The sequence below is a fragment of the Carassius gibelio genome, chromosome A1, assembly GCF_023724105.1.
Source record: "Carassius gibelio isolate Cgi1373 ecotype wild population from Czech Republic chromosome A1, carGib1.2-hapl.c, whole genome shotgun sequence".
Classification (NCBI taxonomy): Eukaryota; Metazoa; Chordata; class Actinopteri; order Cypriniformes; family Cyprinidae; genus Carassius; species Carassius gibelio.
Window position 1 is genome coordinate 11,329,353 of NC_068371.1, and position 17,440 is coordinate 11,346,792.

General features: G+C 35.7%; 1 protein-coding gene across 1 annotated transcript in view; it reads left to right on the forward strand.

Moving 5' to 3' along the window:
• The window catches only part of LOC127990870 (neuropilin-2-like), an 80,356-nt gene that overhangs the window by 45,053 nt on the left and 17,863 nt on the right, over positions 1-17,440 (forward strand). Inside the window, exons 7-12 of the mRNA XM_052591532.1 lie at positions 27-182; positions 9,120-9,264; positions 9,684-10,033; positions 10,638-10,782; positions 15,600-15,683; positions 16,121-16,282. Coding sequence (XP_052447492.1) covers positions 27-182; positions 9,120-9,264; positions 9,684-10,033; positions 10,638-10,782; positions 15,600-15,683; positions 16,121-16,282 — 1,042 coding nt within the window. The remainder of the gene's footprint in view (positions 1-26; positions 183-9,119; positions 9,265-9,683; positions 10,034-10,637; positions 10,783-15,599; positions 15,684-16,120; positions 16,283-17,440) is intronic.

The following is a 17,440-nucleotide window of genomic DNA, read 5'->3' on the forward strand; positions in this document are numbered from 1 at the left end:
TTTAATCACTCACTCTCTTTTTCCAGGTGGATCTTCATTTCCTCAAGGTTCTGACCGGGATTGCTACCCAAGGAGCCATTTCCAAGGAGACGCAGAAGTCCTACTATATCACTACCTTCAAACTGGAAGTTAGCACTAATGGAGAGGACTGGATGATCTATCGGCACGGCAAAAATCATAAGGCAAGAACCATGTAATGATTTTGTGTTCACTATGTTATTACAGTTGTCAAAAAGACCACTACAACTATACTATAACACTATGGGCCCTATTTTAACGATCTGAATCGCAAGTGTCAAAGCGCGAAGCGCAAGTAACTTTGTGGGCGGGTCTCGGCGCTGTTGCTATTTTCCCGGCGGGATAAATGGATCTTGCGCCCGGCGCAAATCTAAAATGGGTTGGTCTGAAGTAGCTTCATTATTCATAGGTGTGGTTTGGGCGTAACGTGAAATAAACCAATCAGAGCGTCATCCAACATTCCCTTTAAAATCAGGTGCGCAAGTTCCATTATGGATTGCTATTATTATGGCGTATTTACCAGGCGCACGCCAGGAGCGGTTCACAGCCGAGGAGACTGATGTTCTTGTAAGAGCAGTGAAAGACAGAGAAGTTGTGTTGTATGGGGATGGGAGAATAATTAGCCTGAATAATTTGTAAAATAGATTTATACCTATTTTTTTCACATCTTCGTGTCACACCACAATGATTTCCGTCATCTCATGTGTTAAAAATTTTTTAGTGTAACAATTTATGATTTGCAAAAATAACTGTTGCATCTGTGTAGATTATATGAGCAAAGTGTATGCGCGTTGTGCACGCTATACATTATGGTCAAGCATGCGCCCTTAAAATAGCAGAATGAACAACGCGCAACGCGCCACTGACTTTAGACTAGGTTTTTTCTGGTCAGTGGCGCAATTGTTACATGGAACAGCAAAATAGCACCACGCCTCATTTTTTTGCGCTGAACCACCCAGGGAGCGCAAGTTCATTCACTAGTTTAGCGACGTGCTTCTGTGGAGGGAAAAGCGCGCTTTGCGCGGGTGCAAAATAGGAATGACACATGCGTCGGTGTACAAAGTCAATTGCGCTGGGTGCAAGATAGGGCCCTATAGCTACAATAAAATAATTAATTTATAGTAACAAGAGACTGAATTGACAAAAATAATTAATGATTCATTCATTCATTCATTCATAAATAAATAAATACATACAAAAAATATAATATATTAGGATAAATTATATATATTAGCATATCCTAATCAATTTGGATAAATTACGAGAAGTCTGGAAGAATTGTTCTTGAATATTATTTTTATTTATAAATTTATCAATGTTTTTCTTTATTGCTTTGGATTGCATTTCATAATTTTCTTAAGAACAGCTTAACATTAGTCTTAAGGTCTTTGGACACTGAGTCAGAAATTTTCATATGCTTTGTTTGTTATTCGTCATCTTAAATATTCATCACACACAGAAACCTTGCACAATGAGTCCGATACATTTTCATTAACCTGTTGCAGTGAGAATGATTTTGTTGCCCTCTCTCTTTTTAAACATAAAACAATAAAAAGGAAAAATAGTTTACGTCCAATCTTGAGATTGCATAGAGAGGAAGGAGAGTTCGCTGCAGGATTATAGTGAACAAAGTTTACTTTGGAAAGTCACTGGCTCAGTTTGATGTTTTGCTAGTGATATTGGAGCCACATAAAAAAATAAAATAAAAATAAAAAAAAACACCAGTTTCCAACAACTGTTTTCCAAGATGTTCCACAAATCATCTGCCCCAATCTGTGAATACAATCAATCATCTGCTACAATCTGTCTTTATATTCCATCTCTTTGTATTCCGCACTTTGTCATACAGTGCTTTGTGCTGTGAGTGGATCAACTTGTCACATGCCATTCTGCATTTCTGGTTCACCATTCTGGTTTTCTTGTATGGTGGCTCTGGATTGTCAAAACACCAGATTTTTTTTTTATGACAGATGAAAGTTTCGCAGCCAGTGGTTAAACGTGATTTGACACAACATTAGGTCATATTTATTTTTTAACATGCAAACATTTTGGATGAGAATTTCGAACTCAGTGTGCAAAGACCTTAGCCTACTGTGCAAAGAAAATAGCCTATCTTGAAGTTCCCTTGTTTAATACAACAAATTCAATGCACTGGCAAATCTTTATGATGTATGTATCCGTGATGTATCCATGTGTTTATAAAATTATGAGCTATAACTATAGTAAGTATGAGCATTGTTTAGGTTTGTGTATTTATGGACAATGAAGAACTACGTATTATACTAATAATAGCTTAATCATTAGACCTTTGTTTTCACTAAACTTCACTATCATCATCATCATCATTATTATCTGCCCCAATTATTAGTGAAGTACCTCAGGGCTCTATTCTGGGACCACTCCTTTTCAACAGTGCGCCCTCTGGGGGATATTATCAGGAAGCACAATGTTTCTTTTCATTTATATGCTGATGATACACAGTTGTACCTCCCCCTAAAAGCTGGTGATTCCATTCAACCATTGCTGTATTTTAATTGTTTTTGGTCCCCAATCATTTCCCCTCCATTTCCTCACAGGTTAGAAACCTGGGCTTTATCATAGATTCAGAATTATGTTGGTCCAAACAAATTAATTCTGTCGTTGGGAACAGTTTTTGTCTTTTCAGGATTTGGAGAAGGTTATTCATGCTTTTATTACCTCACATTTACAGTAGATTACTGTAATTCACTGTACTCAGGTCTTCCTCAGTCATTGCTTTCTCACCTCTAGTTGATACAAAATGCAGCTGGAAGGCTGCTGACTTGGCCAAAGAAATATGACCATGTTACTCCAATTTCAGCTTCACCACAATGGCTTCCGGTCCATTTTAGAGTTACGTTTAAGATTATTTTGTTTGTTTTTAAAGCTATTTTCTGTCAAGCTGCATCTTATATTAAATATCTCATTATCCCTTTGCCACTTTTAAGATCTGCTTACAGGGCTCTTTTATCTGTCCCTCGTTCCTGTTTGAAAACTAAGGGTGACAGTGCCTTTTCAGTAACTGCCTCCCGTCTGTGGAACCAATTGCCTCTAGACTGCCGCCTTGCACCTTCCATTGCTATTTTTAAATCAAGGTTGAAAAACTGTCTTTTCTCCTTAACATTTTAATTTCACTTCATTGTTATTTTATTGTCTGTATTGTTTGCTTCTTTTTTGTGTTTCCTTTTCTCTTTCAATTTTATTTTACATTGTTCAGCACTTTGGATTGCTTTTCTATATTTAAATGTGCTATAAATAAGCAATCCATTTTAGCACAAATATGTTGAGTTGAGCATCTGGAGGAAGAAGGAACTCAAGTTCTAGGTGAATTTTGCTGGTCTGAACAGAAAAAGTGACATGGGAACAGGTTGAGAGATGGTTATCTGGAGGTGGAGAACAATGAGGCCCTTTTTGTACCCTTATCTCTGTGGCCGTTACTAATGCCTGTGAGCTACTTGCTGTAAACACACCTGCGTGACCGGTCACACCTGGACCAGCGAGGGATATGCTGATACGTGTTTGTACAATACCGGAATTCAGGGTTTTGACCCATTCGAAGACCAGAAAAGACTGTTTTTTTCTTTTCTAGATAATTTAAGACTAATTTCAAGACTAATATGAATTGTGTTTTGAGGAAGGCAGGAATTTTCCAAGTTCTGTCATGAAGCTTCATATAAGCTTCAGTAACTCCATCAAAGAAACATCTAAGAAGGATATAGATCTTTTGTTTTTTGAAGAATATTTAGGCAAAGTCAAATTATGATGAGGACACAACTAAGCAAACCCATCAGAAAAGCTTTTGTTTGGCTAGTATTAGCGTGGGTAGTAATTAAAGCATCAATCAACTGCATTTGCTTCATTGACACTGCCTGTCCAATGACATGCTAATCTCTATTTGTTTTGATGTTGTCCGTCGATTAAAAGTTAATCTTTCACAATTCGTGACAACTAATTCAACTATAACCACATTGGCCACAGTTTAATCACAGCCTCAAAAAGATGCTTATGCATTTTAACTCTATGCTACGCCAAGGGACACGATGTTTTAACAGTTCTAGGATTAACCTTTTGCTCGTCTGTTTAGTGGATCTGCTTTTGATTAAAAGATTAGTCTTCTGTTTTGGGAATAAGTCGCACATGAAAGTAATATTGACCTGCAGACGTGACTGGGATTAATGCTCCGTACATAATCCTGGTCTAAAAAACACTTTTATGATAGTTTGGGATGTAAATTGTTGAACTGGTTTGACAGTTTTATTCTAGCTAAATTAGGTTAAACTGCTGAATTGTTTATTATTGTTAATTTTGAACATGGTAGGAAAAGATCAATTTCTGAGTAATGACGAGATATATATATACAAATAATATCTGTAAATAATATAGATGAATAGATAAATCGAAAAGATGAATAGATAGTAATTTCATTACAAAATCATTGTGAATATATCAGATATCAGACATATTCAATATTTCTATTAATCAATATTTATTTTCCAATTATAAGAAAATTGTTGGCAATTTTACTTTTTTCAGTTCCTTTCGGCCATCTGTTCATAGCATAACCACTTAATTAATTAAACAATGATTAATTACGTCAAATCTGAAGTACTCATGTAGTTAAACAAAAGGGAACTGGAGCGCTGTATCCCTTGTATCCTCTGGTGCTCATGGAAGGGTAAACTGTTAATGAAAAAGAATTTGGAAAAAAGTCCAGGTCCAGGCACTCAGTAGGATGCAAATTTGAAAAGCCTTTATTATTTAAAAGGGCTAAAGCATAAGAACTACTCATATAGTTACTTCCGTGGAGTGACATATGGGCACACATGGATGAGCTGTTTTATTTGAACATCTTACATTATTTATGCTTGCCAGTCACAGGACACTGAACGATTATTTTGAGTATTAAAGTGCTTAAAAATATCACAGCATAAAACGTGTTGCTTAATTTTACATATACAGTAAACTCATCACATATATATCATGAAAATTTAATACTACTCAGCATTACTGCACACACACATATATATCCTCACTTAATGACAAAAAGGTCCAATAAGTGTGAAAAATTGCAACATATCCTGTTAATATTAAAATTCATATGAATCCTTCGTTGACAGCAAGTAATAAATCTGTTACTCACTTGATACATGATGAGTATAGCATATAAAGCCATTTAGCCTTTGCGTTTGCTGCCTGTGACAGAAAAGTGATGCCTGGGAGAGGTAAAAAGGATGAACAAAGAGACGCAAAGTTGCAGGTAGATGGAAAATGAGAAAGACGAGAAGAAATTGGGATTAAGGGGGGTGTTTTGTAATTTCTTCCCCCCACTAAGAGAAAGCTCTCTAGAGCGGGAGCAGGTATTGTTAAGTAGTGAACACTTCAGTGTTCATTCACTCTCTCTCTCTCTCTCTCTCTCTCTCTCTCTCTCTCTCTCTCTCTCTCACACACACACACACACACACACACACACATTGTCTGCTTTCCTTCTCTTCAAGATGTTGCTTAAGGCTGGTGAGCCACCAACCGGAACCAGCTTCAACTGTCTACATCTTCATCTAGAGATGAGTGAGGGAAAACAAGTGAACAAAGAGAAGAAAGAAATATTTGATTTGAGGAAAGACAGCTGAAAGCATGGAATTTAATGAACATATTAGCATGAATTTACATTTTGGTTCTTCCAGGTTGGTGGTGCAGCTGGGTGTTTCTGTTATAGCTGGTTTATCTATTTAAGAAAACCAGTTGAGTATAAGAAATATATATACAATTATTTTTAGTTTTTTTATTATTAAACACTTGACACACACAGACACACATATGTATGTATATATATACTGTATGTATATGTATTTGCGTGTGTGTGTGTGTGTGTGTGTGTGTGTATGTATATATATATATATATATATATATATATATATATAAAGGAGTATTTGAATTAATATAGGCCTACATGAATGTTAATAAACAGTAGTTATATCCTCTTCAGATATCTAGTTTCATAGCCTCAGAGAGCCCTGTTTTAAGCACCAGACATCAGAAGTTGAGAATTTTATAGTGAAAGAAACATTTACTCTCTTCTCAACTTAATTTTTCTTATTAGACATGCTCTTTCACAACTTTTCATCAACACCTCGAGACCTTTGTCCCTAGCAGTTTGCATGTCTGTTCTGCTGAAAGGGTCTTTATAATTTCATGATCTTTCACTCATAGACACACAACTTGGCAGGTTTAATTATTTAGTTACCCTGGCTAGTGTTCTCTACTTCAGCAGGATGGGTGGGACCATCCCACCATAAGTTGCCTCGCCGCCAACTCTCTTGTTGTCAGGCAGACTTTTGTCTTGTTTATGACATTGAATGACTGAATTTTTACGAATCCATTTCAAGATACATATGTGGTTTGAAATATTAATCTGACTGCTCAGGGTTTTCTTTTTTTTTTTCTTTTTTTGGCAAGGAAAATTGTGCCGATACAATATTTCAGTGCTTCAACAAGAGTGAAAGATAACCAGGTACATAAAATTAAGTTATTTTTCATTCATGTAATTTGCATAAATGGTTGTACTGAATTTTTTTTACGCATTTAATTAATGTTAGAACAGTATATATATATATATATATATATATATATATATATATATATATATACACAATACATTTTCATATACATACATACATAAATACATACATATACATACATTCAATTATGAGTTTGCAAGCAATTTACAGTAACATTTGTCACATAGATGCACAGATGTTACAAATAATTTAAATATTTTTGACGTAAACTCATGAATGATTTACAAATAAATGTGGAATGGTATAAAAATTTTTTTTTACAAAAAATTTACTCAGAAATTTGTTTCACTAATTATTTGCACAAAATGAAAATTGAAATGATCTCACATCTACACAAGAATTCACTGTGATTTTTAAGTTAGTCTTTTAGTTTTTCTACCAACCATTTCATGTTTCTTTGTAATTATTTCTGAAATGAATTAGCAAGTTCTGAGTGGGAATTGTTTTAAAGTAAATCATTAGCTTCATAATCCTCTCATAATTCACAGAAATGAATGAGTCCCACTGAATGGACTCTACTTACATTCTGCTCAGCCTTGGGCTCATTGCTGTCAAATTAAATATACTGTTTACTCTGACTATTGGGTTTGTTTCTCTTTTTTTCCAGTTCCTCTTGTATTTCTGATATTTTCCCCCTTTGATTTTCCAGTCTTGTTGATTGGTCTGTTATCATCTCTCAGACCCTGCGCTCCTCCTCCCCATCTCGTTCGTTTAACCTCTGTCTTCTCTTCCATCATTATCCATGAACTCTGCAGAGCTGCCACAATATTTTTCCACAGAGTTGGACAGCTGACTGCTTCTCAATGCAGCGTCTGGAAAGGGGTCATCCGTCTAGTCAACTGTCTGTCTATCTGGCTTCACCAGCCACAACACACTCGAGATCAGCATTTTAAAAAAGGGGTTCATGAAAACCTCCCCCCACATCTCAACCCTTCCGTTACTGCATCACTGAAGCATTATGAGTGTGGTTCTTTGTGAGTGTGTCGAATTCCCCTACTGGGAATGCACACACATGCATATACACACTAACACAGACTTGACAGAGTATTTATAACCTTGAGCGTATAGCACAGAAAAGGGATTCTTCCGTATTGATTGTTCCACCCGGAGCCTGTAACTCTCCATGGGACATGACTTGTGGCCACTGGATGAGGTGAACAATGGGGATGAATGAGGTTTAGGCCTTGAGGAAAAAGGGAATGAGGGAAAATTGAATGGTTATGAAAATGAGCTCAATAGACTCTTTGTTTATCTTCGTCTTATCTACTAGTTTTTCTAGTGCCACTTGATTTAATTAATCAACCCGTTTCACAGCCTCACTGGTGTTGGTCATAATCACAGCTTTGTAAGTAATCCAGGACACTTGTGTGTGTCTACGTGTGTGTTCACTTCTCAAGGCCCTTACAGCCCATCTTGGCCTCTGTTACACTTAATCTCAGATGAGGAATGTTTTCGGTTGACTAAGACTCATCCAGCGCTCAACCTTTCACATGGATGGAAGAACGCGGATGTGTGTGTGCGAGGTCATGTGTTTTCAACCGTTTTAACAGTAATAAGCTCCAATCTCCTGTGTATTTATATCATGTGGGTATGGATATAAGTGTCTTATATAAGTGTGTATATATAAATTAGTAATTAAATCATTTACATTGTATCATTCATGATCAGAACACATTTATTCCTTTTTCCAGAACACATTTACTTGCTCATTCATTCAACTGATTGTAATTATACGTACGAGTGAATCTTTAAATAACGCATTCATGCAATTAGTTCAAACTACTGTTTAGCAACGAAACAAATAGGTAAAAATTGATAGCCTGAATGCACTATAAGTCGCTTTGGATAAAAGCGTCTGCTAAATGCATACTTTTTTTTTTAATTTTTAAATGTAAAACAAGGGGCCCTTTGTGAGTAAGTTATGCATCCATGAATAAAACAGACTTGGCTGGTCTTAAAAATGTTGTCACCCTTTCAAGTTGCTTGTCTTTTGATAGCCTTATGAAGTCACTGAATCATTCATCCAACCAATTTATTCAAAAACACTGATTCATTTAGTACTGAATTGAGTGCCTAAATATTATAAGTGAGTGTATGAATCATTCACTCATTTCATTAGTTCAAAGGAATCATCTTTATGCATGAGTTATTAAAATATTGAATACGTTGCTTATCCTGATAGTTAAAAAACATTCAGGAACTAAATGCATGAATTGAGTTATTGAAGGGCTTGCATTTGAGGGTTTTCTAGTTGTTGGAAATGGCTTGGGTCCCTAACTTAATGTATGTCTATGATTTTGTCAAGAATGATCACTGAAAATCTTTCCTCTCCAGAACACAAACCTTCACATTTCATTTATGTTTAGAGCACAAAAAAGTTGCACACAAAAGTTTAATCTGTTAATCTTATTAATCTATCCATCCATCCATCCATCCATCTCTCTTTGTGTGTGTGTTGATGCATTGCAGCAACTATAATCAGCGCTGTGTGTTTTCTCTCTTTTGCAGATTTTCCATGCCAACACTGACCCATCTGAGGTGGTTTTGAATCGTATTCCTCAGCCTGTTCTGGCCCGCTTTGTTCGTATTCGACCACAGACATGGAATAATGGCATTGCGCTCCGCTTTGAGCTTTATGGCTGCCAAATTACAGGTGAGTGTTTGTAAATGCATGGTTTGTTTTCATCTTATCATAAAAAGCATCTTTATGAGGTCTGAGGTCTTTACCTAAAATTTTTCTTCTCTGTTATAGAAAATCTAATTTGTATTTGTGCACATTCTGTTATAAAAGCAGCAAGACACATCACAGTTTAATGGCAATGACATTAAAATTATCCATATAAAGTCAGATATATGCACTTTTATTTATTTTTATTATTCTTATTGTTTTTTTTTTTTTACCTTTAGACACGGTATTAATTCCAAAAAAGGGTGTATGATTTTGTGTATTTTATTTGATACACCAGGATTTTATGGTTCATATAGCATAATATTATGGAGCTTATCTCAAGGTGGAAAGAGCAATTTTGACATGGGCTGAATGCACATCTCTCTCATTCTCTTTTTTCTTAGATGCTCCTTGTTCAGAGCTCCAGGGAATGCTGTCCGGCATCCTCCCTGATTCCCAGATCTCAGCCTCCTCAGTGAGGGACCTTCACTGGACCCCTGGAGTAGCACGTCTGGTGGCCAGTAGATCAGGATGGTTTCCCGGCCCTGCCCAACCTATAGCAGGAGAAGAATGGCTTCAGGTGGACCTTGGGACACCCAAGACTGTGCGTGGAGTGATAACTCAAGGAGCAAGGAGTGGGGAAGGAGGAACCAGCTCAGAGAACCGGGCTTTCATTCGGAAGTATCGTCTAGCACACAGCCTGAATGGAAAAGACTGGAACTTTGTAATGGATAGCAAGACTAGCATGCCCAAGGTAGTTAATTTGTCCAGAGCATAAAATAAACATATGCAAAATATTTATTATAAACATTCGCCCAAACCTTTAAAATGGTAGTGTAACATTTTTTTTTTTTTAAATTGGAACAATGTTTCACAATATTACACAATTTACTATATTTTGATCAAATAAATGCATCATTGGTGAGCATAAGAGCCTTATTTCCAAAAACAGTAAGAAATCTTACTAACCCAAAGGTTTTGAACGGTAGTGTAAGTAGTTTGTAGCTGTTCCATGAGCTGCTCTAAGCACCCTCACCAGTGTGGTTGACATTTCTGATTTATTTACCATCTTGATTTTGCAAGTTCAAAAACCAAGTTCACCAGATGGAAGTCTAATCGATCAATCGTCTAGACCAGCTTGGTTGAGTGAATCAGCATAAATGACCAGCTAAGACCTTAAAAAAACATTTTCTAGGATTTTCCAATAGCGAATCAACCAAAGTGGAATTCGGAAAGTATGCTAACTAAAGAGTTTCCAACGAACCCTACAATCCTATTATCCTAAATCTTTCACACAAGTGATACCTGTTCAGGTGTCTAATTTCACTAAGTGTGTGTAACCTCTTTTCTTTCCTCAGCTTTTTGAGGGGAATACACACTATGACACCCCAGAGCTGAGACGTTTTGAGGAACTGGCGGCACAGTTTATCCGCATCTATCCAGAGCGCTGGTCTCCGGCAGGGATCGGAATGAGAATGGAAATCCTGGGTTGCAATCTGCCAGGTAGGACATGGCCCTCATATACACCACTATTGTGAAATCATAAGCTAAATTACTTGTTGATGATTGGGCAGTTCCAGTTGTAGGGCGAAATTTATTCTCAGTCTCTACAACTGGTGAGCAGCTGCCCAGAAACGCACCATCAGCTGAAAGCTAACGCAGCTTGTTCAGTGTGTGTGTGTGTTTTATTTTTTTATTTTTTATTTTTGGTGGAGAGATGTAAAAAGCTGCTGTTCAAAAGTTTTGGGTCGGTAAGATTTTTTATTTATTTTTATTCATTAATTTTAATACTGTATATACAATAATATTGAGAAATTTTGTTACCATTTAAAATACTTGTTTTCTACTTGAATATATCTAAAATATTAATTTATTTCTGTGATGGAAAAGCCAAATTCTCTTCTTAATTTTGACATTTCTCCAGTCGTCAGTGTCACATGATTCTTAAGAAATCATTCTAATATTTAAATGTATTTACTGTCACGTTTAACAAATACAAAACTTCCTTGCAGAATAAAAGTACTTTTTTTACTAACCCCAACATTTTTAACGGTAGTGAATGTGTGGGGCATTCTCACTTACTCTATTTAACTATCATTGTCTCATATCTCCTAAAATTTCTTTGAAGAAATAAAAATAGGCTCAAATGAAGAGATTGCAATGATTTTTGTCTTCTGTTAGAGCAACTGCATGTTTGTTATTATAATCATTTATTATGGATTGTCTCTCTCTGACCAGACTTACTGGATTAATACATTCCCACATCTACAATAATATAAACTTGAACGCCGCACTTGCACACTCTATAATATGCAGCACTGCTATAATCAGACGGCTACCCTCTGTGCCAATTATCCTCTGTTTGTATAATGTATCATAGAGCTGCTGGAGATAGGTACATCTGATTGAGTGTGTGTATATGCAAATGTACAGCATGCTCCTCTTTTAGGTGTGAAAACCAAATGCTCAAAGTTCTAGAAACTTTCATCTGAATTTTTTTGATCCACGTGGCAAATGTAGAAACCCTCACAATTACAAAATGTACTGTGGCGGTTCAGGGATGGTATCAGATAAATACAGCATTTGTATAGTCCATTGTTTCAAAGTAAATCCTATACCACTTTGTGTGTGTGTGTTGTTTGCAAGGTATGGAAGTGTGTTCAGGTCTGTTTTTTTTTTCATATTAAGGTAAATAAATGATTACAGAAATATCATTTTTGGCAAACTTTGGCAAAAACCTTTTAAGAAGCACAACCTCTTTTGTTTTCTAACTTTCTTGTTTTTGAATCAGTCTCTCTTTCTCTTCACCATTTATTTTTAATGAGTGCTCTTGTTGTGTAAATGTTTTTCTTTTGGTCCTGTTCTTCTCACTTCTCCTCCTCTTTCTGTTTCTCATCAGAGACGCTTTCCCATGTTCTCTTTCCCACACACATGCACACACTCATATGTTATACATGTTCATCCCACGGAACAGCTGTTGTTTTTTATGCAAACATATACCTTCCCACACTGTGTTACTTAGTATGCATTTGTGGATAAACAAATCTCTCAAGGATTTCTAGTGCTCTGAGTGGTTGCTTCATTCTTCATAAAATCGATGTAAACTTGAATTAATTTCTTGTGTTTATAAAAAATAGTTTCTGTTTTATTTTTGTACTGTATCAGAGCATATTCTGGAGTTCCTCAGGTAATATGTGCCCTGCATTATGAAGCGATCAAACACATATAATATATAGAACATTGCATGAGGCGCAGGTGAATTATGGGGCCCTAAAGGCAGCTCTTTGTTTTCCCAGCATGCACTGCTGCTCTCTACAGGCTTGCCAAGTTGAGATTGGCAGGATAAAATATGCAGGAAAGCTTTATGCATAATTGACTGTTATTTTTTTATTTATATATGTATATATCTGTTTTTTATTATAGATCTTTTTTTTTTTTTTTTTTTTGCTGAATCAGGGTCTTTGGAGAACTCAGCCTTTCCAGTAGGAAGGGTGAGAATATGATGAAAGCAGAAATGACAGGACAAGAGTCGAGAGAGAGAGAGAACAGAATTATGGGATTTGATCTGAGAAAGGGGGAGCAATCTGGAATGGATGGTAGACAGATTACAGCTATCAATAATATCCTTTCATTTCTTTGCCTTACTTACCATTACTTCCAACACTCTCAGACAAACACACACACACATACGGTATACACACTGGAGGCTATGATCTTCCCGCTAGTCTTAATCACATTAAAGCAATTGCAGCCTGTGTTGAGGTGTACAGTTACATGTATGGTTTAAAGAGACAGATGACGTACAAAGCCATTTTGAAATAGCAATAACCTTCACTGTAGGAAACGTCTATAAAAAGAATGCCAAATATACTGTTAATATGAAGAAAAAGACCTGGCAGGAAATTACTAGCACCTTTCCTGTTTTTCTGCAGCATGCAAGCAAGCAAGCAATCAATAAATGCTGAAGTTGAAGTACTAAAATTACTAAAGATAAAACTGAAATAAAAATAATTTAAGCTAAGTAAAATATGTCATAGACAAAAACTATTAAAATGACAAAATGACAAAATTACTAAAACTTAAACTAAAATGAAAAATCTACCTCAAATTGTTAATAAATACTAGAGATGTTCTGATACCCTTTTTCTCCTTCCGACACCGATTCCGATACCTGGGCTTAGGGTATCGGCCGATACCGAGTACTGATCCAATACCTTGGTGTGTATCTGTATATACAGCTGTATATACAACTAGCCCTGAGTAAATTGCTAAAAATAAAATATTGTGTGCTTAAGACGTATCCCTTAATAAAACATGAACAAATACATGGTGAACTACTGTTTTTATTACAGTAATTTTATTATCTGACACGAATTTGACAGTAATATTATTATTTTCTTAAGCAAAAAAAAAAAAAAAAAAAAATTCAAATAGAGCCAAAAATCTTACACAGCAAACTAAAAAAGGTATTTTAGTTTTAAAATATAATTGTATAAAAAACTGCAACAAATAAGGAATATAAGGAATATAAAAGAATTATATATTAATCAGATAATCTCTTTACAACAAAACAAGTAAAAAAAAACAAGCAACCGTCCAGGCATAGGCTAACTATTATTATTAATAGAGACGTATTATTACTACATAGAGACATAGCTAAATCTACTGTAGGCTACAACAGTAGCTAAATATATTGTCAATTTACTCACATTAAACCGAACATTTATTTTGATGGGATGCCATGAAGATCTTTGAGTTTCTGTGTTTATGATATGACTGTTTTCTCAAATGAAATGGTAAATTATCATGAAGTGACGGTTTATGAGTTCATGTCCCCATATATTGACACACGGCAGAGATTACAAAACAGCGAGCTCCCGCGCATCTGCACCCGTCACCCACAGAGATGTAGAATTTGCAGGGGTAATATTTAAATAGTATTTTGCAGTTTAATATTCACAGACACTAATATATATTCAGCTACACTCTGGAGCCCTGCGCTTAGACTAACACGGAAGCGACTGAATGCAGCTGCGGGTACCGAATATACTCGGGAGTCTGTAACTTACTACCGGTACTACAGAGACGCTGGTATCATCACATTTTAAAAATTTTCAGCACCGGCTTGGTAGTGAAGTGCCAGTACTTGGGGCATCCCTAGTCGCTGTTTTACTGTCTGGTTGGTCCAGTCTGAAATACTGCTAAAGATTAAGAAGTCTTGTAAAGACTTGTAAAGTCTAGTCTTAAGTCTTGTTTAAGAAAATGGTATCGGATCGGTATATGGGTTCATGTACTCGCCGATGCCAGAATCAGAACAACTCTAATAAATACTATAATATATGTATAATAGGATATAATACTAAAACAACACTTCATGCACATTTTACTCTTTGCATAAAATCATTAAAAAAATTATCATCTTGGGCTCAGAATTCTTGGATTGCTTTGATATGCAATATATATGCATAGCTGTTGTTGGTATATGCAAAGCTGTTGTTGGCTTATAAGGGTGCATAATTATGCTTTCTACCTTTTAGAACAGCTTTGTAGTGTGATGGTAGAAGTACATCGGTTTGTGACAGCAATCCCTATGTTTGTCTTGTCTGTTGTGCTGACACAACTGTGACGTCTCCGATTGGTCAGAATCATTACACAGTGACACGCAGCAAACTTAAACACTGACAGAGCATCTTCAAGGTGTGGAGAGTGTTTGCACATGTGGGTATGCATGCACGAGAGTAGTCCTGCACAGGTGATGCTATTTATCTGTCATCCCTGTACTAATTGAATCAGAAAACAAAGCAAAAAATGGACAGAGACTGCAGGTGTGGAGGCATATTAAAGAAAAAGTTTCTGGCATTATTGAAAGCATTTTCAGTTCATGGTCAAATTGGCTCTTATTTTTATTTTAATTTTTTTGCATTGAAGGTCCTATATATTAATATGCATGTATGTGTTGTTTTCATTGAACACCCCACAACTTGTCTGGTTTTTCTACCTTAAGCAACGCCATCCGTCAGTCTGATGTCATCATTTAAGACAGATGCAAAGACCTGCAGGCGATACAGGGACAAAATTATTGTTTTGCTCAGCATACTCAGCATACTGTGTACATAGTTTATGTCTGCCTCTGTGCTGGCATAAATTCAGATATTGGAGCATTATGATTTAATTTATGAGTGTCTGACTCATGGCTGGCTGCATAATTAAAATGAAAGGGAATCTCATTTGAAATGGAAAGAAAAAGAGATTTGTTTGAATGGAAATTCGTTTTGGTCTGGGTTAACATTTACATAGTTAATTATGTGTTTCCTCCACAGAAACCTCCACACCAGCTGTAGAGACATCCAAACCAACTCAACCATCGTCTGTAGAAACCACCACAACGCAGAAACCCAGTCCAGGTTGGTTCAGATCTAAGCACAGAATGTATGAATAATGTTTTTTTTTTTTTTTTTTATCTTTAACAATACATGATATAATCTTGAATATATTTCACACCCTAAACCTCGAGAAATCAGCCACATTTGGGTTGTTGTTATGTAAAACGGGAACTAAGCAGAATGCACAATTGTGTTTTCACAAGAGAAATGTTTCTTTAGTTATGCCACTTTTTTTATTCAGTAAATATCCATATCTCTTTAACATAAAGTAAATGACACTATCAGGTTTTTCAGTGGTTTGTTTGGCAGAGTTGTTGTGATTTTTATATTTTTGCACATTGATGCAGCTGAAGTCAAAAGTCAGAGCTCAGTTTAGCTTAAAGTGCCGTTAGCTTTCCAATGTTTTGCCAGGTTTGATGAATATTAATGTGAATGTATTGATCTATTCTCTCCGTCAGTTACTAGCGCTGCCCTGCCGTCTCAGAAAGGACTATGTGATTTTGAGCAAGGATTGTGTGGTTGGACCCTTGACCCGGATTCTGACCTCAGCTGGGCGCTACACAGCTCTAGCAAAAGCACTGCCTTGGGTCAGAGTCAAGATCTCTCCATGGGCTCAAACAGTGAGTATTACACACACACACACATTCACATGCATAAAGAGGTTGTCATGCCTGTAGGCTCTTGTCTGTGTTCATGCTTGGAAACACAAATCATTTACCAAAAAAAAAAAAGAAAGATCTTTCACATAAAAATATTATATTATATTATATTATATTATATTATATTATATTATATTATATTATATTATATTATATTATATTATATTATATTATATTATATTATATTATAAATATTAATAATGAATTATATTATGGGCCAGTACTACTACTGTCTGTACTACTGCCATTAAACAAAAATACATAATGTACTATAAAATGTAAAGAAATTATAATTATTTTAATTTATCTTATTTTTGTTTGTATTTTTCATTTGTATATACTATAGAATTATATATATATATATATATATATATATATATATATATATATATATATATATATATATATATATATATATATATATATATATATATATATATTTTAATTGGCATAAAAGTTCATGTTGGCAAAGCTTTGGCAGTGAACATCTTGACACCAAACCAGTAATTATCAGCATAAACCAACCAGGACCCAAATAAAAACTGATGCCAGAGTAAACGCAGCAGGGTTTTGTCCTGTGTAATATGACTTAATTCCATATCAGTTTCCCGTAAAACTCTTGTACCTTTACTATTCCAAGAACAGACTTTTCCCTAGCTAACTTCATTGTGTGTTCTCATAACCTCCTGTGACCTGCAGTCTGCTTTCCACATGTCAGCCATTGCCATGAGATCTAGAAGAGGAAAACAGGATGAATGCTCGGCATGCTTTCTGTCCTACATTCTCCCTCCCGAACACTGTCACACTCCCTCTATTTCTATCCCATGACACATCGCAATTAGGAGTATACACCAGGAACAAAGCATGTCAGCGAAGACAGAAATTATCTAGGAATGCCAAAATAATCATTGTTTGACTGCAAGTTGGGAACCAGTGGGCTGCAGATTACTACATATCTGTCAATATAAAAGCAAGATTTACAATATTTACTTTCCTAGTACACCTTTCTGGTGTTCTTGTGAATGCCTTTGAAAGAAAGACATGATGTAATACAAACCATTGTAGTTTTCAAGTTTGGCTTTATTCCACTAAAGCCATTCATACCATGGAATACTCAAT